Consider the following 23,876-nt stretch of genomic DNA (forward strand, 5'->3'; position numbering starts at 1 on the left):
TGTCCTCGAACCTGCAGTCCTCCTCAGCCTCCCAAGTACTGGGATTACAGGTATACACCACCATGCTTGGTGTCTTTTTAGCGAAAAGAAATATTGTAAACTCTAGGCTAAACTGAGTCTGTTTATCTTTTTGTGTGTTTGGGGGGCACTGGCTGTTGAACTCAGGAACATTCTGCCTCTGATCTTCATCCCCAGCCCTATTTTATTCTTTTTATTTTAAAACGGTTCACTACCTAAGTTGTTAGGGCTGGCCTGTAACCTGCTATCCTCCTGTCTCAGCCTCCCAAGTACTAAGATTACAGGCCTGTGCCACCACACCCTGCTGTTTATCTCTTAAAAGGAATACATTCTGCTATACAAGCCGAGATGATGTAGACACTTACATCCTTCTTCCAGGTTCTAAGCTGTGAAAACCTGGAGGTAGGAATCCATTCCAGATATTCTGAACTTGAGAGCCTTTCAGATCCCCCTTCAGGTATTAGATATGAAGAATCGTAAGAAAGCTGTACAGTGTTTACCCAGAGTTGCTGTGACAGTCTAGGTTGACTCAGTTAATCAGATTAACCTCTTAAATTGTAATGTGTGGAGAAGTTAGGCTTAGCTTTGATATCTGCCTCTTGTAAAGCATTTCAGCATTTTGCTGTTTGTATGTGGAATAAAGCAAAGTGAATAATTCTGGCTCTGCTCAGAGCTTCTAATGATTGTAAAAAATTAGAGCATAATTTTCATAAATCAATTTTGTCTACAACCCTGACAACCTTAATCTTATCTCAGAATGGAGAAGTGAACCATTTTTTTCTTTTTTGAAATGATAGGTATATCCTGATTAGCAAGCCCACAATATGGACCGAAAGATTAAGAAAGCAGTTCCTTGAAGGTTTTCGATCTTTTCTGAAGATTCTTACCTGCATGCAGGTATGGTAATTCTTTTGCATATCACTAAGAGAAATCTCTTTTAAAATATCTCTTTTCTTTTTAGCAAATTCCATTTTTATATGAGAGAAAATTTATTAAACAAAGTAGAAATGTAAACACTAATTCCTGATCTTGTTTTAATAGAGCTTGCTATATACCTTAGTAATAAACTTAGTTTATTACCTCTAGTACTATTACTGTTTGTTCAGTGCTTACCATGTGATAAATGAAGCTTAGAAGTACTCTGCCCAGAGTCCCCTAGCTAGAACCTCAGACAGAGCTGGTATTTGCAGTCAGATGTTGTACTCCTGATCTATACCCCTGAGAGCTGAGGTTTGAGTCCTTGTATTTTGTCCTAGTATAAAAACCGCATTAAAATGTATGATACTTGGCCATTTTATATTTTGCCAGTAGAGGAGAAAGGAAGAAGTTACATGTTGACTCCTATTTTCTCACAGGGAATGGAAGAAATCAGAAGACAGGTTGGGCAACACATTGAAGTGGACCCTGATTGGGAGGCTGCCATTGCTATCCAGATGCAGCTGAAGAATATTCTACTCATGTTCCAAGAGTGGTGCGCTTGTGATGTATGTATGAGCTGTTGGCACGAAGGGGGCACTTTTTAGTGTTCTAGTAGTTGTTAATGGTATAGTTTTACGTTATAGCTTCCTTGATGTAAATTTTTATTATTTAATAATAAGCTTCCCTGATTGTTAAGTTTGTCTTTTAAAGTTAGGAATTTAATCTTTTATACTTGATTAGAAAATGTGCTTCAGCCAGGCACATGGCACATGTCTGTAATTCCAGTGACACCGGAGGCTGAGGCAGGAGGATCACAAGTGCAGGCCCAGGGAGTTCAAGTACAGCTTCAGCAACTAGTGAGACCCTGTTTCAAAATAAAAAATAAAAAGGCTGATGGTGTAGCTCAATGGTAAAGTGACACTGACTTAAATCCCAGATACAGCATGCATGCACGCGTGTGTGCGCACACGCGCGCGCGCGCGCGCGCACACACACACACACACACACACACAAATTGTCTCAGCATAGTTTTGCTTGTTAGGGGAACTACAGGGTTTAAAAGTTAATATTGTTGCCGGGCGTGGTGGCGCACGCTTGTAATCCCCGCGCTTGGGAGGCAGAGACAGGAGGATCATGCAGGTTCGAAGCCACCCGTGTGTGCTGGCTTAGGAGACCCTGTTTCCAAATAAAAAATGTAAAAATAGGTCTGGGAGTGTAGCCCAGAGGTAGAAGGGCTTCCAGGAACCCCAGTACCACCAAAAAAAAAAAAAAAGTTAATATTGTTATTTCACACATTTTTATTTAAAAATTAACATTAGTAATATGATAATTAGCACTATATAGATTTATTTTATTTTTTTTCTGGTACTGGGGGTGGAACCCAGAGGCTTTCTACCTTCGGGCTATACTCCCAGACCTTTTTTTTTATTTGGAAACGGGGTCTCACTAAGTTGCTGAGAGCCTCACTAAGTAGCTGAGGCTGGTTTCGAACCTGTGCGATCCTCCTGTCTGCCCTCCAAGCGCAGGGATTACAAGTGTGCGCCACCACGGCCGGCTTATTCTTTATTTTGAAACAAGCTCTCACTAAGTTGTGGAGGGCCTCACTAAGTAGCTGAGGCTGGCCACAAACCTGCAATCCTTTGTCTCAGCCTCCCAAGTACTAGGATTTACACGTGTGCGTCATACCCAGCATTAAACCACTTATAAAATTAATTTAAAAGACAGAACTAACGAAGTTCTTAAGCAACAATTTTAGACCATAAGTCTTTTTTTTTTTTAAATTTATTTTTGGCATTTTAGCTGTATTGGAGATTGAACCCATAGGTGCTCTACCACTGAGCTCCATCCTCATTTTACCACCAAGGCATTTTACCACCAAGCTACACCACCAGCCCAATTGTATTTCTTATTTGGAAACAAGATCTTGCAAGGTTGCTAAGAGCCTCAATTAAGTTGCCGAGGCTGGCTTTGAACTTGCGGTCCTCCTGCTCAGCCTCCCAAGTCCTGGTGTTAAAGCATGTGCCACTGTATCTGGCTCTTTTTCTTATTTTGAGATAGTCTTGTCAGGTTGCCCAGGCTGGCCTGGAAATTGAATTCTCCTGCCTTAGCCTCCCAAGTTGCTTGGATTATAGATGTGCACCACTGCATTCTACTTACTTATTTATTTTGTATACTGAGCATTGAACCAGGGACCTTGGCATAGCAGACAAGTCCTTTTCCCAGGCCCATAACTCTCTCTCTCTATTTTTTTTTTTTGGTGGGTCTTGGGATGGAACCCAGAGTCATTTGACCTCTGAGCTACACCCCCTGCCCAATTTTTTTTTATTATTCTTTATTTTGATACAGGGTCTCACTGAATTGCGAAGGGCCTCACTAAGCAGCTGAGGCTATCCGCGAACCGTGATCCTCCGCTCTCAGCCTCCCAAATGCTGGGATTACAAGTGTGTGCCACCACGCCCGGCTCCATAACTCTCTTTTTTTTTTTTTTTTTTTTTGGTGGTGGTGGTACTGGGGTTCCTGGAAGCCCTTCTACCTCCGGGCTGCACTCCCAGACCTATTTTTACATTTTCATTTTGGAAACAGGGTCTCCTAAGCCAGCGCGCGCGGCTGGCTTCGAACTTGCACGATCCTCCTGTCTCTGCCTCCCAAGCGCGGGGATCACAAGCGTGCGCCACCACGCCCGGCTCCATAACTCTCTTTAAATACACAATCCTAGTCCATATTCTCTCTGGGGAAGATGATTTCACTTATTTCTTTCTGAGAAAACTGACATTGTTCGAGGCAAATTCCCTCACTTCCAGTTTCTCTGTACTCATTATCTATTCTGAGTATACTTACGTTCGTCTTGACTGTTGGTCTCCTTTGTATTGTCTTTTTTTCCCTCAGTACTGGAGATTCAACCTATTGACATTCTACTTCTCAGCTGTACCCCCAGCCCTATTTTATTATTTATTTTGAGACAGTATCTCACAAGGTGCTGAGGCCTCTCCAGGTTCCTGAGGTTGGCCTGAACCCTGCATCTCTCCTGTCAGCCTCCTGAGTACTGGGGATTAGGGGCATGTGCCAGCACACCTGGCTGATTTCTTACTGTAAAGCTAATGTCTCTACCAGGTTCTTGTTTCCAATGTATATTATTTTTTCCTGACCTTCTCATTTGTCTTCATTAGTATTTCCCAGTATTATTTATCTGCCTTTAAAAACACAGGACTCTCCTACCCTTTGTGTGGGTGTGGGGTGGGGGCTACTGGAATTGAACCTAGGGGTACCTCCAAGCTACATACCAGCCCTGTTTAATTTTTTTTTTTTTTTTTTTTTTTTTGGTGGTACTGGGGTTCCTGGAAGCCCTGCTACCTCTGGGCTACACTCCCAGACCTATTTTTACATTTTTATTTGGAAACAGGGTCTCTTAAGCCAGTGCGCGCAGCTGGCTTCAAACCTGCGCGATCCTCCTGTCTCTGCTTCCCAAGCGCGGGGATTACAAGCGTGAGCCACCTCGCCCAGCTTTTTTTTTTTTTTTTTTTTTTTTTTTTTTTTAAACGGTCTCACTAGGTTGATGAACATCTCACTACTTGCTGAGGCTGTCATCAAACTTGCAAACATTCTGTCTCAGCCTCCCACATACTGGGATTATAGGCGTGTACCACCATACCTGGCTGTAGGACTCTCCTATCCTTTAAAACAGCAATAATAAAAACCTTACTTGCAGCCAGGTGTGGTGGCGCACACTTGTAAGCCCAGCACTCGGGAGGCTGAGACAGGAGGATCATGGTTCGCAGCCAGCCTCAGCTACTTAGTGAGGCCCTTTGCAAGTCAGTGAGACCCTGTTTCAAAATAAAGAATAAAAAATAGGGCTGGGGGTGTAGCTCAGAGGTAGAATTTCTGTGGGTTTCATCCCTGGTACCGCAAAGAAAACAAACCAAAACAAAAAGACCTTACTTGCCTTTGCTATTTCTGTGAACCAAGTTCTCTTTTTTCTTCTCTTCTGCTCCACCACCAGTGTGTTGGTCCCAGGTGCTGAGTTATGGTCGTATTCATAGACACAGTAGACTACAATCTAACAGTAGCTTTATAGAACAATAAAGGCAGGAAATACTGTGTAGCAACTCCAGTGCATATTGTCTGTTTTTCTTATCTTTATGAAATGGCATGTACAGATGTTGGGAAGGTGGGGCTCTGGTGGGTGTTATTCATCATTATGTCTTCCAAACCTGAAATCATCTGCATCCACCGTACTCACTCATTACATCCTAATACTTCTTCCTCCTTCCTTCTCCCTTCCGTTTTCTCACTTGTTCCCTTTCCCTCCCTTCTTTCTTTCTTCCTTCATTCCTTCCCTCTTTCCTTTCTTCGTTCCTTCGTTCTTTCATGGGGATTGAACCAAAGGCACTCCACCACTGAGCTATACCCCAAGCCCTATTTTACTTTTTAATTTGAAAGAGGGTTTTGCTAAGTTACCACATATTGGCCTTGAACCTATAATCCTCCTGTCTCGGTTGTTTAAAAATTGGGATGATAGACGTGGGCCACTGCACCTGGCTCTGCTACTCCTTGAGTCAGATTCGGGTATTACCATTTGTCTAGAACTGGGCTTAGGGGGAAAAAAAACTCTTAAAGGATTCTTTATTTTTTATTTTTTTTATTTTTCTGTAGTGCTGAGGATTTTTTTGTTGTTACTGGGGGTGGAACCCAGAGGCTTTCTTCCTCCGGACTATACTCCCAGACCTTTTTTATATTTTATTTGGAAACAGGGTCTCACTAAGTTGCTGAAAGCCTCACTAAGTAGCTGAGGCTGGCTTCAAACCTGTGCGATCCTCCTGTCTCCGCCTCCCAAATGCAGGGATTACAAGTGTGCAAGTGCTGAGGATTTAACCCAGGGGCAGCCCAGTTTTTTATTGTTTATTTTGAAGCAGGGTCTCACTAAGTTGCAAAGAGCCTCACTAAGTAGCTGAGGCTGGCCTTGAACCCTGTTCCTCTTGTCTCAGCCTCCCAAGTACTGGGATTACAAATGTGCTCCATTGCACCCGGCTCAAGGATTCATTTTATAACCACATTTTGAGATCTTTCCTTGTGTGTGTCTGTTTGTTTTTACTGTGACCACACAAAGCTAGAGTCAACCACAGGTCAACTGAGACAGATCCAGCAATTTTTATTTCATTTATTTCCTTTTTATATGCTTTTATTTGTACATTATAGTCTCACATCATAATACAAATCATGTTGACAGTGACATACACACAGCACTCGGTCCCCCACTTCCTCATCTCCCTTCCCAATCTAGAGTACTAGATTAGCATTGTTATTTTCACATATGTACACAAAGCCAGTTGTAGTGATTCCTTCAGTGAACCTCACTGTTTATCCTCCCCTTCCTCTAGACCACCTCCCTGGCTTCACTAAGGTTTCTCCTCTTATCTGGAGTCCCTCAGGTATCCCAATTACTCCCTAGCTTTTGCATATTAGAGAACACATATGACCCTTCATTTTCTGTGACTAATCTCACTTAACATAATGTTCTTCAGGTCCTTCCATTTTCTTGCAAATAACAGAATTTTATTCTTCTTTATTGCTGAGTAGGATTCCATTGTGTGGATATCTCGTAATTTTTGTAATCCATTCATCTGTTGATGGCCACCTACATGGTTCCATAGTTTGTCTATTGTGAATTGTGCTGCTGTGAAATTGGGTATGCATATGGTACTGTAGTTCTCGGGTTTCAGCCCCGGTAGTGGTATAGCGGATCATATGGTGGATTCATTCCTGTTTGTTTCCTCCTTCCCTTACTTTCTTCTCATTAAGTTGTAGAAGGCCACCGTGTGCACACACTTATAATCCTAGCACTTGGGAGGCTGAGACAGGAGGATCACACAGGTTTGAAGCCAGCCTCAGCAACTTAGTGAGACCCTGTTTCCAAGTAAAATATAAAATATAAAATAAATAGGTCTGGGAGTATAGCCTTGGAGTAGAAAAGCCCCTCGGTTCTATCCCTAGTACCACCAAAAAAAAAAGTTTTAGAGGGCCTCACAAGTAGTTGAGGCTGGCCTTGAACTTTCAGTCCTCCTGTTTTAGAACTGCCAAGTACTGGGATTACAAGTGTGCACCACCACACTGGGCCATTCCCAGTTTTCTGAGGAATCTCCACACTGGTCTCCATTAGTAGTAGAACTAATTTGTAGTTTTACCAACAGTGTAGATTTCCCCACATCCTTGCCAACATTTGTCGTTTTTTGACTTCTTGATGATTGCCATTCTGATTTAGATTAGATGGAATCTCAGTGTAGTTTTGATTTGCCTTTCCCTGATTGTTAATGATGTTGAACATTTTTTTCATGTATTTATTGGCCATTTTTATTTCTTTTGTGACATGTCTGTTCAATTCAATTGCCCATTTCTTGATTTTTTTTTTTTTTTTTTTTAGTGAAAAAGTTCTTTGTATTTTAAGTTCTTTGTATAGTCTGGATCTTAGTCCTCTATCAGAGGGATAACTGGCAAAAATATCCCATCCTATAGGTTTTCTCTTTGGACTCTTGATGATTTCCTTTGATGAACAGAAACTTTTAAATTCAGTGCCATCTCATCCATTAATTCCTGTTTGAAACTTTGGGGTCTTGTTGAGGAAGTTTCTACCTGTGCCTGTATGTTAGAGTGTTAGACCTATGCCCTCTAGTAGCTTCAGAGTCTCTGGTCTAATTTCCCAGTGTTTGATCCAATTGAGTTGACTGCTGTGCAGGGTGAGAGGTAAGTATTTAATTCCATTTTTCTACAACTGCATAACCAGTTTTCCCAACACCATTTGTTGAAAAGACTCTTTTTTCCAGGATATGTGTCTGGCATCTTTGCCAAAAATCACTTGGCTATAGTTGTATGGATTTGTTTCTGTACATTCTGTTCTTTGCCTCTTTTGTGCCAATGCCATGCTGCTGTTATTACAGTAGCTCTCTAGTATAATTTGAAGCCAGGAATTGTGGTGCCTCCCGCTGGTTCTTATTGTTGAAGGTTGCTTTAGTTCTTATGTTCTTTAGTTCTTATGTTGAAGGTTGCTTTAGTTCTTATGGAAGGTTCTTTAGTTCTTATGCTTTAGTTCTATGGAGTCTTTGGTTTCTCCATATGAAATGTATGATGATTTTTCTAGGTCTGTGAAGGACATTGGTGTTTTGATCGGGCTTGCATTGACTCTGTAGATCACCTTTGGTAGAATATCTATTTTGATAATATTTATTTCCTGCCTATTTAAGAGCAAGGGAGATCTTTCCATCTTCTAAGATCTTTAATTTCTTTCTTTAGTGTTTTATAATTTTCATTGTACAGGTCTTTTACCTCCTTGGTTAGGTTTATTCCTAGATATTTTATTGGTTTTGAGGTTTTGTGAACGGAATTGTGTTCTAGATTTCTTTCTCAGTGGATTCATGGTTGGCCTGTAGAAAAGCTACTGATTTTTTTTAGATTGATTTTGTATCCCGCTTCTTTGCTAATTTTGTTAATCAGCTCTAGAAGCCTTTTGGTTGAGTTTTGTGTCTTCTAAATATAGGATCATGGCATCTACAAATAGAGATAATTTTAATTCTTTTCCTATTTGAATTCCTTTGATGTCCTTCCTTCTCTTGTCTTATTGCTCTGGTAAGAGAGTTCTTTTCTAAATTCCATCTTCCTTGAGTTGTCTGTGTCATTGTATTCAACACGTGTGTGTGTGTGTGTGTGTGTGTGTGTGTGTGTGTGTGTGTGTGTGTGATACATACATACATACATACATACATACATACATACATACTGGGGATTGAACCCAGAGGAGTTCTACCTCTAAGCCATACCCACAGCCCTATATTATTTTTTAGTTTGAAACAGGTTTTCACTAGGTTGTTGAGAGTCTCAAGGCTTTTCTCAAACCTGTGATCCTCCTTTCTCAGCCTCTCAAGTATTGGGATTACAAACATATGCCACCACACCCAGCTTGTATTTAATTTCCAGGCAGGGTCTCACTAAATTGCCATGGCTGGCCTTGAACCTATGATCCTGAGTCTGGGATTATAGGATTCTGGGATAACAGGAATATGCCACCACGCCCAGCTCCCTCTGATTATCCCAAGACTGTATTATCCCTAATACTTGTATTATTGATTACCAATTTCAGTCAGTGATTGCTTTTTCCAATTCCTTCTGCCTATTAAAAGATATTTTTCAGTATTGTCTTCTCTTTCTTATAGATCTTTTATTTACCACTTAATTAAATCCTCATAGGGATGACTCTCTCTTATGCTAAAGTATCATTTCTTTTTGTTTGCCAGGTGTTCCTACTTAGAATGATTTTGCATTTATATTTAATAAATACTTAGTGATGAGTGGTAAAGTAGCTAACTTTGCACATATTTGTATTTTTATTTTCCCTCTAGGAAGAACTCTTGCTAGTGGCTTATAAAGAATGTCACAAAGCTGTGATGAGGTGCAGTTCAAGTTTTATGTGTAGTAGCAAGACAGTAGTACAATTATGTGGTCACTCTTTGGAAACTAAGTCCTACAAAGTGTCTGAGGATCTTGTAAGCATACATCTGCCACTTTCTAGGACTCTTGCTGGTAAGTATTCTCTGCTTTTTGCATATTTCAGGGAACTTTGTTTTCCAAAGTAGTAGAATAATTTCTATTTTTCTTCTGTGCTTAATATGTATAGACATACTCAGTTTATATACTGAAGTTTAGTTACTTTTTTTTTTAATTCTTTATTTTGAAACCAAGTCTCACTGAGTTGCAGAGGAGCTAAGTAAGTAGCTGAGGCTGTCCCAGAACTTCAATCCTCAGTCAGGTCTCAGCCTCCTGAATGCTGGGATTACAAGTGTGTGCCACCACACCCAGCTTCAGTTTAGTTACTTTCTAAAGATGTCATTCCCATTTATCTTTTTTTTGGTGGTACTGGGGTTCCTGGAAACCCTCTACCTCCGGGCTACACTAAGAGACCTATTTTTTTTTTTCTTTTATTTGGAAACCGGGTCTCTTAAGCCAGTAAGGCTGGCTTCAAACCTGCATGTTCCTCCTGTTAGCTGTGCCTCTCTAAGGACAGATCAATAGCTGGCAGCTTATGTTGTTCCCCCCTTTGCTTTTTTTTTTTGGCACTGAGGGTTGAGCTCAGGGGCATTCCACCTCTAGGTACACCCCTATTCCTTTTTATTTTATTTTTTAAATTTTTTGTGGTACTGGGGGTAGAATCCAGGGTTTTTTCTACCTCCAGGCTGTATTCCCAGACCTATTTTATATTTTATTTGGAAACAGGGTCTCACTAGGTTGCTGAGAGCCTCACTAAGTAGTTGAGGTTGGCCACGAACCTGCAGTCCTGAGTACTGGAATTACAAGCGAGCGCCAGCACACGAGGTTTTTCCTTTTTCTTAAAGTAGAAGTGTCTAGCAGGCTTTGTTTGTGGCCAGGGCTGGGCTTAATTCCTTTCAACTGAGCTGTGAATATAGCTCAGAGGCTCAGCACCTATCCATGTGTGAAATACTCGGTTCAATCACTAACGCCAGAGCGTGTCATTTGTAAAGTCAGTAAACATACATTTTTGTGTGTGATGTTGAGGATTGAACGCAGGACCTCATACATGCTAGGCATGCTCTCTACCACTGAGCTACACCTCTAGCACTAGTAAATGTACTTTTTTTTTTCGGTACAGGGATTTGAACCCAGGGGCATACTACCACCAAACCACACCCATGGCCCTATTTTATTTTCATTTTGTAACAGGATCTCACTAAGTTTCTGAGGCTGGCTGCTAACTTGTGATCCTCCTGTCTCAGCCTCCCAAGTACTGGGATTACAGGTATGTGCCACCATGCCTGGCTCTAAATGTACATTTAAACCACCCAAGTTTCTGCCTGGAGTGGTGGTAACCTCTGTAATCCCAGTATTTGGGAGACTGAGACAGGAGGATCATAGGTTTGAGGCCATCTCAGCAACTAAGCATGACACTGTTTCAAAATAAAAATAAGCTGGGCATGGTGATGTACTCTTGAACTCCCAGTACTTGAGAGGCTTTAGGCAGGAGGATCACAGGTTCGCGGCCAGCCTCATCTACTTAGTGAGGTCCTCTGCAACTTAGTGAGACCCTGTTTCAAAATAAAGAATAAAAAAACAGGGCTGGGGGTGTAGCTTAAAGGTTGAATGTATCTGGTCTCAATCTGCAGTACCGCAAAAAATTAATTAATTAATTAGATCACTCAAGTTTTCAAGCTTGATGACTTAAGTAGTAAAAAATTGAGAGGGTTGAATTGCTTTCTCATTTTTCTTTTTCTTTTTTTCAAAAACTTTTAGGTCTTCATGTGCGTTTAAGTAGACTGGGCGCTATTTCAAGACTGCATGAATTCGTACCTTTTGTAAGTGCCACTTTTTAAAATTTTATTTATTTATTTATTTATTTATTTATTTATTTATTTATTTATTTATTTATTTATGGTACTGGGTTCTTCTACCTCCAGGCTATACTCCCAGACCTATTTTATATTTTATTTGTAAACAGTCTCACCATGTTGCTGAGAACATCACTAAGTAGCTGAGGCTGCTTTTGAACCTGTGCAATCCTTCTGTCTCAGCTTCCCAAGTACTGGGATTACAAGTGTGCATCACCACACCCAGCTCTAAGTGACTCTTTTAAGAATTGATTTGCTTATGTCCTGTTTCTGAATACCTCTCTGTTGGCAAGTAGAAAAAAAAAATACTTTGAAATTTGCCTGAGTAATTCCCATGTGGTGGTTTTATGACTATATATTACATTGAAGTCTGAATCACAAGGACTTTGAAGTCACCTAGTGAAGCACTTACATTTCAGACTGGTTAACTGAGGAATTTGTGTAGTGTCATCTACTGAGATATACGCGAGCCTTGTGAAAAGTAATGCACTTGACCTCACTGTTTCAGGACTTTCAAGTGGAGGTCCTAGTGGAGTATCCTTTGCGTTGTCTGGTGTTGGTTGCCCAAGTTGTTGCTGAGATGTGGCGAAGAAATGGGCTCTCTCTCATTAGCCAGGTATGGCAAAGTTTATTATTCATATTTATTCATCCATTTTCTAATTACTTTTCACAGATAATTTTACTCCATGTGTTTAGATTTTGTTGAGTATTTGCTTTTATTCTCTTATATGAACTCTTAGAAATATAGGTATTATATAGATGCTTTTTTTTCTATTTATAATTTTATCTAAATTATAAGAAACTAGGGTACTCAAGTAGATAAGAGATGAAAGCACAAAAATCTCTGTTAACATGCTCTTTTCTGAGAATTGGTTTACTTGGAGACCTTTACCTTCCCACCAGCTGTGTTTTGTGTGTGTGGTACTAGGAATTGAATCTAGGAGCAATGAGTTCTATCCCCAGCCTTCCAATTAGTTGGAATTCCAGCCATGGATGTCCCACTCTGCCTGGCCAGCCATTGAACCATTGGGGAAATACAATACAATGTGTGTGTGTGTGTGTGTGTGTGTGTGTGTGTGTGTGTGTGCGCGCGCGTGTGTACAATACAACGTGTGTGTATGTCTGTCTGTCTGTCCGGGGGCGGGGTGTTTCCTATGGATTGAACTCCGGGGCCATGTTGCCACTGAGCTACATCCCAAGCTGGTTTTATTTTTTATTTTGAAACAATCTTATTAAGCTTCCACTGTCCTCAAACCTGTGATCTTTCTGTCTCAGTATGAGAATACAGGTATGTGTTCCACACCCAACTAGTTTTATGTTGGAAATTGGGTATACTTTTACTGAAGTATTTTAATCTTAGGGGAAATAAATATTCTATTACACATAATCAGGATAATTATGTAGAGCATCTTTAACTGAAGTTTTTTTATGATATATTTCCTCACTTTATGCTTACAAATCCCTTGAAATGATTCTGAAACTTTTAACTTATTTTTTGCCACTAAGGAGTCCCAGGGGTTTCTAGTGAAAGAATGTTTAAAAGTAGGGTTTATTGAGGGTGTATTCATTCCAGTCACCCCTCCATGCCACTCTGGCATGGGGCTGTATTTCTATCTTTCTAATAAACTTCTTTAAATCTTCAAAAAAAAAAAAAAAAAACCAGGGTTTATTGAGAATTTTGTTTAAAATAATTCTTCTACCTTTTATTTTATAGGTGTTTTATTACCAAGATGTTAAATGCAGAGAAGAAATGTATGATAAAGATATTATTATGCTTCAGGTACCTGTTTAAATTACTTTTTATATTTATGCCTATTCTTTCCTCTTATATTCCTTGTGATGAGAAAAGACATAATTTTAATTTTACTTGAATTTTTCACCATTAAACAGAATATATCATAGTAATACAAGGGGACACTACATCATTATCTTTTGCAAATTTACTTTATAATTTTCTGACAGTACTACGAGAGACAAAGCATTTTTCCATTTAATATACATAAATCGTAATGCTGGATTTCTTTTACAGATTGGTGCATCTTTAATGGATCCAAATAAATTCTTGTTGCTGGTACTTCAGAGGTATGAACTTGCTGATGCTTTTATCAAGACCATATCCACAAAAGACCAGGTAAGCAACAGAAACTGACTTAGGTATTAGTTCCTGGAATTGTTACTATTTTAATCATATCAAGAGTTTATTTCTAGCTGGGTTTGGTGGTACACACTTGTAATCCCAGCATTTGGGAGGCTGAGACAGGAGGATCATGGTTCATGGACAGCCTCGGCTACTTAGTGAGGCCCTTTGCAACTCACTGAGACCCTGTTTCAAAATAAAGAATTAGAAATAGGGCTGAGGGTATAACTCAGAGGTAGAATGCCCCTGGGTTCCATCCCCAGTACTGCAAAAAAAAAAAAGTTTATTTCTTTGCATATACACATGTCCACAGATTCAACCTAATCACACATACTCACTACAGGACTCAGACTATAGCTCAGTGTAGAGCACTTGCTTAGCATGTATGAGGCACTGGGTTCAATCCCCAGGACTGCAAAACAAAAACAAAAAAAAGTGCATCATCACTGACATATAATTTTTTGTCCTTTTTGTCAGGGTCTTGAATACACTGAGCTACATACATCCCCAGCCGTTTTTAATTTAAAACAGGGTCTTTTTATATTACTCAGGCTGGAATGGAACTTGGGGTCCCCTTTCCTCAGCTTCCTGAATAACTGGTATTACAGGAGTGCCACATCCACTGGTTCTTTTTTTCCCCTTGTCTTACTCCCTCCCAAAAGCAGTATAACAACTATTTGCATACTGTCTACATTGTATTAGGTATTATAAGTAACCTAGAGATGGTTTAAAATATAAGGGGTGATATTACATAGGTCATATGCAAATCCTGTACCATTTTGTATAAGGGACTTGAGCAACCTCAGATTTTTGTGTCCTGGAAAGGGCATGTCCTAAACTCCCCACCCCACCTCATATGAAGTGACAGCTACACCTCCAAAAATCACATATGGCTGGGCGTGATGGCGCATGCTTGTTGTAATCCCCGCGCTTGGGAGTCAGAGACAGAAAAATCACGCTGGTTCGGAGCCAGCCTCACTGGCTTATGAGACCCTGTTTCCAAATAAAAAAAATAAATATATAATAGGTCTGGGAGTGTAGCCAAGGCATATAAGGGCTTCCAGGAACCCCAGTACCACCAAAAACAAAAACAAAAGAAAAACAAAAATCACATATGTGCATGTGACATGTATACGCACACTCTTTTTACTCTTAGAGAAGTTAGAATATACAGATTAACGTTGAGAAGGAAAATCACATGAAACACAGAAAGTGTGGGTGTCTTGTTTATTTTTAAAGCAATGCATCATTCTCTATATGCTGTTTTGTAATTTGCTGCCTTTTTTTTTTTTTTTTTTTTTTTGTGTGTGGTACTGGAGGTGGAGCCCAGAGGCTTTCTACCACTGAGCTATACTCCCAGACCTATTTTATAGTTTATTTGGAAACAGGGTCTCACTAAGTAGCTGAGACTGGTGACGAACCTTTGTGATCCTCCTGTCTCAGCCTCTCAAGTGCGGGGATTACAAGCATGTGTTACCACGCACAGCTACTTTTTATTTTGATGCAGAATCTCACTAAGTTGTTGAGGGATTCCTGAATTACTGAGGCTGGTCTCGACCTGTGATCCTCCTGTCTCAGCCTGCCAAGTACTGGGATTATAGGCATGTGCCACCAGGTCTGGCAATGATCATTTTTTTCTTGTTGAATAAACATACAATTATCATTTTTTGCATCACTGCTTTTATTGTCTATATAGGATTGCACTACATGGAAACATTCTGTTTTAATCTATGCCAAAGATGGCTTTCTAGTTTGATCTGTACTTCAGTGTTTTGAATGCTTATCAAATTATTTTGTTAAGATACATTCTTAGAAGCTGGATGTGGTGATGAATAGCTGTAACTAATGCTTGGGAGGTTGAGATAAAAGGATCACAGGTTCAAGGCCACCTCAATAATTTAGTGACCCCCCCCCCCAATTTCAAAATATAAAAGGCTAGGTTTTAGTTGGGAAACAGAATGCCCCTGGGTTGAGTCTCCATTACAAAAAAACGAAATAGAATTTTTGATTTGATACAGTACTTAAGGAATGTGTGAGGAAAGCACACGCGCGCTCTTCTTCTCCCCCCCCCACCCCCACCCTCCCTCTCTTTATCTCTTTCTTTGCACTACCAGGGATTGAACTCAGGGGGGTTCTATCTCTGAGCTATACCTGAACCTTATTTTTTTGTTGCTGAGGCCGGCTTTGAACCTGTGATTCTCCTGTCTCACCCTTCCAAGTGGGATTACAGGTATGCACACCATAACTATATGAAGCCACTTTTTCACCAACCCAGTAAGTATTTGGGCGTGGTGGCGCACACATGTAATTCCAGTACTTGAGAGGATGAGACCAGAGGATAGCAGGCTCAAGGACAGCGCCAGCAAGTAGGGAGATTCCTAATAACCTAGAAAGACCCTGTTTCAAAAATAAAAAATAGCCAGGCACAGTGGTGCACTCTTGTATTAAAAAGTCCTATCAACCTCATGATTTTTTATTGCTCTGCTCTGAAAGAAAATATTAGACTGGATGAACCATAAGTTTGATTTAGAAGTGCATGATTTATGGAGGTTTTTAAATTTATGTAATTAATTTATTTTTCTTCAATTCTATAGGATTTGATTAAGCAATATAATACATTAATAGAAGAAATGCTTCAGGTCCTCATCTATATTGTAGGTAAGATTAAAACAAGATGCTTTGGAATAGAACATGGGTTTCTTTGTACAGAGAACATTACTAAAAATTATAATTGATCATTTTACTCTTTTCACATACTACCTAGAATACTGGTTAGAGATTAATGTGGCCAATGTGATTTTGAAACTGTCCTTTTGAAAACTCACAAATCTTATATCTTCATTTCTTAATATCTGATCTGTAGTTGTTTAAACTTTGAAGGACATGGGTATAATTATCCCAGATATAGATAGATATAGATAGATATATATATTCTTTTTTTTTTTTTTTTGGTGGTACTGGGGGTTAAACCAGGGGCTTTTCTACCTTTGATTTATACTCCCAGACCTATTTTAATAGTTTATTTGGAAACAGGGTCTCACTAAGTTGCTGAGAGCTTCACTGAGTAGCTGAGGCTGGCTTCAAACTTGTGCAATCCTCCCGTCTCAGCCTCCCAAGCTCTGGGATTACAAGCGTGCGCCACCACGCCAGGCTCAGAAATGTAGATTTTGTGTGTGTGTGTGTCTAGTACTGGAGATTGAACTCATGGGCACTCTACCTCTGAGCTACATCTCTAGCTTGATTTTATTTTTATTTGGAAACAGGGCTACACTAGGTTGATGAGAGTATTACTTCATTGTTGCCTGCACCACCATGTCCAGGTCAGAAAAAGAGTTTTTGTTTTGTTTTGTATTTTTGTGGTATTGGGGTGGAACCCAGGAACTTTTCTACCTCCGGGCTATACTCCCAGACCTTTTTTGAATTTGGAAACAGGGTCTCACTAAGTTGCCAAGAGCCTCATTAAGTAGCTGAGACTGGCTTCGAACCTATATGGTCCAACAGTCTCAGTCTCCCAAGTCCTGGAATTGCAAGTGTGTGCCACCAAGTCTGACAGAAAAATAGATTTAAAATACCTCTTGTAGTCCGGGTGTGGCACACACTTATAATCCCAGTACTTGAGAGGCTGAGACAGGAGGATCACAGATTTGAGGACAGTCTCAACAAGTAGTGAGACTCTCATCAACCTAGCTAGACCCTGTTTCCAAATAAAATTTAAAAAATAAGTCAGGCATGGTGGCTTTAATCTCAGCATTTGAGGTGCTGAGACAGAATTGTGGTTTGAGGTTAGCCTCAGCTACTTAGTGAGGCCCTTTGCAACTCAATGAGACCCTGTTTCAAAATAAAGAGTAAAAAATTGGGCTGGTGTTGTAGCTCAGAGGTAGAATACCCCTGAGTTCAGTCCCACATACAACACACAAAATTACATATGTGTAAGAAAGATATATTTTCATTGTGTTATTATTTTATTATTGTGAAAATTTTGGCCATACTTACTTTAATTAAGAGTATTTTGAGCTGGGTTTAAATTTGGTCATTTGCTAAGCGTGGTGGTACACACTTGTAATCCCAGCATTTGGGAGGCTGAGACCGGAGGATAGCAGTTTTAAAATAAAGAATAAAAAATAGGGCAGGGGGTGTAGCTCGGAGATCAAATGCCCCTGGATTCCATCCCCAGACCTGCAAAAATAAATAATTAGTTAATTAAATAGGTGTGGGAACATAGCTCTTGAAGATAGAAGGCCCCTGGTCTCAATTACCAGTACCACAAAAAAATAAATAAGTGAAAATAAAATAATAAAAATAAGGTATGGAGGAAATCTATTATGACCTCTAACATTGTTTCTAGCACCTAAAATTTCAGGGCATATTCCTTTTGATGGAAAAAATATGATTACAAATTGCTTTACAATTGTAAAGATGAATGAATGGGGCCTCAGTAAGTAGCTGAGGCTGTCTTCGAACCGCGATCCTCCGGTCTCAGCCTCTCGAATTCTGGGATTACAAGTGTGCACCACCACGCCTGGCTCCTATTTTATATTTTTTATTTGGAAACAGGGTCTCACTAAGTTGTTGAGAGCCTCACTAAGTAGCTGAGGCTGGCTTCGAACCTGTATGATCCTCCTGTCTCAGACTCCTAAGTGTGGGGATTACAAGCGTGCGCCACCATGCCCAGCTTTATTCTTTATTTTTGAAACAGGGTCTCATAAGTTGCAGAGGGCCTCACTAAGTAGCTGAGGCTGTCTGTGAACCACGATCCTCCAGTCTCAGCCTCCCGAATGCTGAGATTACAAGTGTGCAACACCACGCCCAGCAAATGACCAAATTTAACCCATATTACCAAATTTTAATAGTCAAATGGTTTCTGTCTTTGTAACTCTTATATATAACATACGTCTTTTTACAGATGTTGTAGTATTGAAAATCAATGACTTCAGGCCAGATGTTGTAAATCTTCTTTTTTGTGGTACTGGAAATGGAACCCAGGGGCATTCGACCTCCGAGCTACACCCCCAGCCCTATTATTCTTTATTTAGAAACAGGTCTCACTGAGTTGCAGATGCCTCACTAAGTAGCTGAGGCTGTCCGTGAACCGCGATCCTCCTGTCTCAGCCTCCCAAATGTTGGGATGACAAGCGTTTGCCACCACGCCCGGCTTTGTAAATGCTCTTGAAGCAATGGGAATTAGATATTGTTGAGCACAGTGAGGTTCCTATTGTCCTCTTTTCACTTGGCAGTTTATTGCAATGCAAAATGGAGGCCTGACTGCATGGCACTTTTGCAATACCTGCTCTTCCTGATTCATAATGCTGTTTTGTTATTTAACCTATAAAGCCATTTTTTAGTATTTGCTTTTCAGTATTCACTTTGTTTTTTCTTAAATATCAAGTAAAACAAAATTGAGGAAGATCTTGAAAGAAAAGCTCTTCAGTATTGGCTACTGCTCACTCGAACGCCATCTGCCCTCTTTTCTGGATTAGAAACACATGTTAATTTAATTGGGGGGCCTTATTTATAGTGTGTGAGTATGTATGTATACATGTGTTTGTATGTATGTGTGCAGAAGTAAGTCAAGACAAGGCTGCATTCTCCTTCAGATCACTCTGTTTTTCCCTGTATCTTTCAATAACTAGACTCTAGTTCAAAGTTGAAAAAGTGTTAAAATAATCTTTGGACACCTCTCACAGAGTTAGTTAATTGCAGTGTTCTTGGTATAAGTGCACATGATCGAGTGAGCTTTAAATAGACCGTCATTTACTGTGTTTTTCTCTGCGTTGCATTAGGAGAGCGCTACGTACCTGGAGTGGGAAATGTGACCAAAGAAGAGGTGACAATGAGAGAAATCACCCATTTGCTCTGTATCGAGCCCATGCCACACAGCGCTATTGCCAAGAGCCTACCCGAGAATGTGAGTCCAGCTCAGTGCTGTTCTCCCGTGACCTCAAGAGGGAATGGTTTTGTTTTTAATTGGAGGCTACTTTAAATTTCACTTGCCTATAATCTTAGTACTTGGGACTTGAGAGAAGAGGATCATAGGTTTCAGGCCAGTCTCAGCAATTAAGCAAGATCCTGTTTCAAAGTGAAGGAAAAAAAAATGCCTAGGAGTGTGGCTTAGAGGTAGAATGCCCCTGGATTAAATCTCCAGTACTTAAAAGGAGGGGAAAAAAAATCCCAGTATTGCAGATTCAAGACCAGCCTCAGCAATTTAATGAGGCCCTGTTCAAAATTAAATGGGCGGGCCAGATGTAGTAGTGCACACTTGTAATCCTAGTACTTGGGAGGCTGAGACAGGAAGATCACAGGTTTACAGATAATGTCGGGTACTTAGAGAGGGCCTCTGCAACGTAGACCCTGTTTCCAAATAAAGAATAATAAAGAAAAAATAGAATGCCCTTGGATTAAATCTCCAGTACTAAAAAAGAAAAAGAAAAATCTCAATATTTGGGAGACTAAGTCGGGAGGATTGCAGATTCAAGACCAGCCTCAGCAACTTAATGAAACCCTGTTTCAAAATTAGAAGAGCTCTCTGGACATGGCGGTACACACTTGTAATCCTAGTACTTACAAGCTAAGATAGGAGGATTGCAGGTTTGCAGTCAGCCTCAGCTACTTAGTGAGGCCTTCCGCTACTTAGTGAGACCCTGTTTCAAAATAAAAAAAATAGGGCTAGGGATACATCTCGGAGGTAGAATACCCCTGAGTTCAATCCCCAGTACCAAAAAAACAAAACAATTGTAGAAGGCAGAATACATTAGAACATCTATGCAAGTGTTTTGCTATAGATTTCTCATTTATCTATTGCCTTGTTTTTAGGGATTAGTAGAGCATGGGCATGTGTCTAAATGTGAACAGAATGCGTGCGTGCGTGGATGTGCCTTATGCATATATAAAGGCAAACGTGGACATTTCTTTCTTATGCAGTTTTTACACATAAATCTTAACACCTAAAAAAAATTGTTCCACCAAAATGTAGCTAATAGGCTTTGGATATAATTTTTATGCTGGAAATTGATCTTTTTACTTATTATTCACAAAGTACCTCAGAGTTACAATTAAAAGTGTATTTCAGCCGGGCGTGGTGGCGCAGGTTTGTAATCCCCGTGCTTAGGAGGCGGAGACAGGAGGATTGCGCAGGTTCGAAGCCAGCCTTGCTGGCTTAAGAAACCCTGTTTCCAAATAAAATATAAAATAGGTCTGGGAGTGTAGCCTGGAGGTAGAAGGGTTTCCAGGAACCCCAGTACCACCACCAAAAAAAAAAATGTAGTTCAGTTCACATGAAGAGAAGAGAAAATCATTACATGAAGATATCATTATTGTTTTAACAGGAAAATAACGAAACTGGCCTAGAGAATGTCATAAACAAAGTGGCCACATTTAAGTAAGTGCTTAATATTTATTCTTTTTCTAAGAATTAGATCGCTCTTTGTTCTTTGGGTACTTTCTAGAAGCTCTGAATTTCTTGACAGAACTCCCAAGAATAAGAAAGAGGGCACATATTCACTGTGAGAACATGTTGAAGAAATGAGGGGTTTGGGCAGGTAAACAAGAAATACACATTTGTGATAACTAGGTGATATATATAGTAAGGCAACAAACCTGAAAATAGCCTTTCCCCCATTAATTAGAAGACAAGACTTTATGAGTTTTTATATGCTCTTTCCAAATTTCTTTTCTCTAGTAGAGTTAAAATGATATAACTATTTTCATTTCTTAAGGTATATAAAATGGAAATAAGATTTTAGTTGGGTTCTTAAAATTTGAAAAACTGATATTGTAGTTAGTGTCTACTTTTAGTATTGTCTTTATAGATACATTTCTGGCTGCTTTCCTTTTGCTCTTATGATGCTGAGTGATCTTAGACTTAAGGACTGGATAGAACCCTTCGCTGTTGCTGTTCCGAGCACACGCAGCCCCTTCTGGCCTTGGTTCTCTCCCGTCTAGTGCTGGTTCAGGTTGGGCAGGGTCCTTGCCTCCGCAGGTGGCTCAGTGTGCTATAGTTGACTGCCGCTCACCTCTGCCTTCTCCACCATGCAGGAAGCCAGGTGTGTCGGGCCACGGGGTCTACGAGCTGAAGGAAGAGTCGCTGAGAGACTTCAACATGTATTTCTATCACTACTCAAAAACGCAGCACAGCAAGGTAGGAACACGTGCTCTTCTCAGTAAAAAAGCCTGACATGCGTCATGCTATGTGGTTTTTGGGTTTTTTTGTACTGGGGATGGAACCCAAGGAGCTTCTACCTCCAAACTATACCCTTAGCCCAATTTTTTTAAATTTTGAAACAGGGTCTCGCTGAGTTGCAAAGGGCCTCACTAAATAGCAGCTGAGGCTGTCCGCAAACTGCGATCCTCCTGTCTCAGCCTCCTGAGTGCTGGGATAACAAGTGTGTGCCACCACGCCCAGCTTGTATCATGCTTTTAATTCCTCAGAAATGCTTCTGATTTCATCCAAAAAATTATAATGGAATCAGCAGGGTTATCTACTACCCAGACAGTACTTAAATGTTTGTGTTTTTTCAGTACTAGGGATGGAGCCCAGGGGCATTTTACCTCCAATCTGTGCCCCCAGACCTATTTTTTATTTTTATTTTGAAACAGTCTCACTAAGATGCAAAGAGCCTCACTAAGTAGCTGAGCCTGGCGGCGATCCGGACCCTCCTATCCCAGCCTCCCAAATGCCGGGATTACAAGGGTGCACCACCATGCCTGGATTTCAGATGTTCTTGGTTATTCTAGAAAAGTCCTTTTCGTAGGGGGAGGAGGATTCCGTGAAACATCATGTATTTCATGATTGTGCGCTTTATTTAGGTATCATGTTTCATTGACTTTTCTGCATAGTACAAGCTAGTTGTCTTTTAGAGTATCTTACATCCTGCATTAGAATGATTATGTTCTTCTTATTAAAGTTAAACATTTTAGCTGGGCCTGCTCACTTGGAATCCAGGACTTGGAAGGCTGAGACGGGTGGATCACAGGATCGTGGCCAGCCTCTGGTACTTAGGCCCTCTGCAACTTTGTGAGACCCTGTTTCAAAATAAAGAATAAAAAAATAAGACTGGGTAATAACGCAGAGATAGAATTCCCCTGGGTTTTTGCCTAGTACTCTAAAAAAAATAAAGTTAAACATTTTTTAGCAAGAATAGTACATAGTATTGTATATTACTTATATATTACTATATATTACTAGTATATTAATATATTCTGTCCCATTAGTAAGCTCATAGTATCTGTTGGTCCATTAAGGGTGATGTTAAGTTTAATCCCTTGTTAAGGTGATCTGTATTTTGTTTTGTTTTTTGGGTTGTTTTGTTTTGGTTTGGTTTTTGCTTTTTTTTCTTATTTTTTTTTTTTCTTCTGTACTGGGGATGAAACCCAAGGGCATTCTACTTCCAGGCTGCACCCCTAGCCCTAGTTTTTTGATATTTTTTGTTTTTGTTTTTCAGGTCTGAGATGGAGCACGGGGGCATTCAACCTCCAAGCTACACCCCCTGCCCTATTTTTTTTTTTTTTTTTTTTTTTTAATGGTCTCACTAGTTGCAGAGGGCCTCACTAAATAGCTGAGGCTGGCCAAGAACCATGATACTCTGGTCTCAGCCTCCCAAATGCTTGGATTATAAGCGTGTACCACCCCACCTGGTTCCTGTTTTTTATTCTTTGTTTTGAAATAGGATCTCACTGAGTTGCAAAGGGCCTCACTAAGTAACTGAGGCTGTCCACAAACCATGATCCTCCAGTCTCAGCCTTCCGAATGCTGGGATTACAAGTATGCGCTACACGCCCAGCTGATGTCTGGTTTTGTCTTTACAAAGGAATAATTATATACTATAGCCAGGTACAATGGTACGTGCATGTAATCCCAGTACTTGGGGAGGCTGAGGCAGAAGGATTGAAGGTTGAAGCCAGTGTTGGCAATTGAGTGAGAGCCTATTTCTAAATAAACTTAGGGCCGAGGGTATAGCTGAGAGGCAGAATGCCCCTGAGTTCAAGCTCTAGTACCTCCCCATATACAAGTACAGACCATCACGTAGTACTGTGTATACAATAAATACTAGTTTAATATTTTTGACTGAAAAGAATGTGGATAGCATTCTTGAGGAGCATTCCTTATCCATTCTACCGTGGCCTGCCTTAGGGCAGCTCTGCTGTTTCTAGAACAAGGTAGCATTTTCAATATATGATTTAGTATATAAAGATTTTATTAAGCCGGGCGTGGTGGCGCACGCTTGTAATCCCAGCATTCGGGAGGCTGAGACCAGAGGATGTGGTTCGCGGATAGCCTCAGCTACTTAGTGAGGCCCTCTGCAACTCAGTGAGACCCGGTTTCAAAATAAAGAATTTAAAAAAAAAAAAAAATAGGACAAGGGGTGTAGCTCGGAGGTCAAATGCCCCTGGGTTACATCCCCAGACCCCCCCCCAAAAAAAAAAAA

At 40.3% G+C, this 23,876-nt stretch overlaps 1 protein-coding gene across 1 annotated transcript in view; it reads left to right on the top strand.

Annotated features, from left to right (window-relative positions):
• Nucleotides 1-23,876, top strand: part of UBR1 (ubiquitin protein ligase E3 component n-recognin 1) — a gene marked incomplete at both ends in the record, with an annotated part of 123,588 nt that overhangs the window by 39,788 nt on the left and 59,924 nt on the right. Inside the window, 11 exons of the mRNA XM_080707719.1 lie at nucleotides 816-915; nucleotides 1,374-1,502; nucleotides 9,321-9,501; nucleotides 11,224-11,285; nucleotides 11,827-11,934; nucleotides 13,033-13,098; nucleotides 13,348-13,449; nucleotides 16,050-16,113; nucleotides 19,236-19,360; nucleotides 20,778-20,830; nucleotides 21,487-21,589. Coding sequence (XP_080563845.1) covers nucleotides 816-915; nucleotides 1,374-1,502; nucleotides 9,321-9,501; nucleotides 11,224-11,285; nucleotides 11,827-11,934; nucleotides 13,033-13,098; nucleotides 13,348-13,449; nucleotides 16,050-16,113; nucleotides 19,236-19,360; nucleotides 20,778-20,830; nucleotides 21,487-21,589 — 1,093 coding nt within the window. The remainder of the gene's footprint in view (nucleotides 1-815; nucleotides 916-1,373; nucleotides 1,503-9,320; nucleotides 9,502-11,223; nucleotides 11,286-11,826; nucleotides 11,935-13,032; nucleotides 13,099-13,347; nucleotides 13,450-16,049; nucleotides 16,114-19,235; nucleotides 19,361-20,777; nucleotides 20,831-21,486; nucleotides 21,590-23,876) is intronic.

The sequence above is a fragment of the Muscardinus avellanarius genome (assembly GCF_963383645.1).
Source record: "Muscardinus avellanarius genome assembly, chromosome: 12".
NCBI classification, from domain to species: Eukaryota; Metazoa; Chordata; class Mammalia; order Rodentia; family Gliridae; genus Muscardinus; species Muscardinus avellanarius.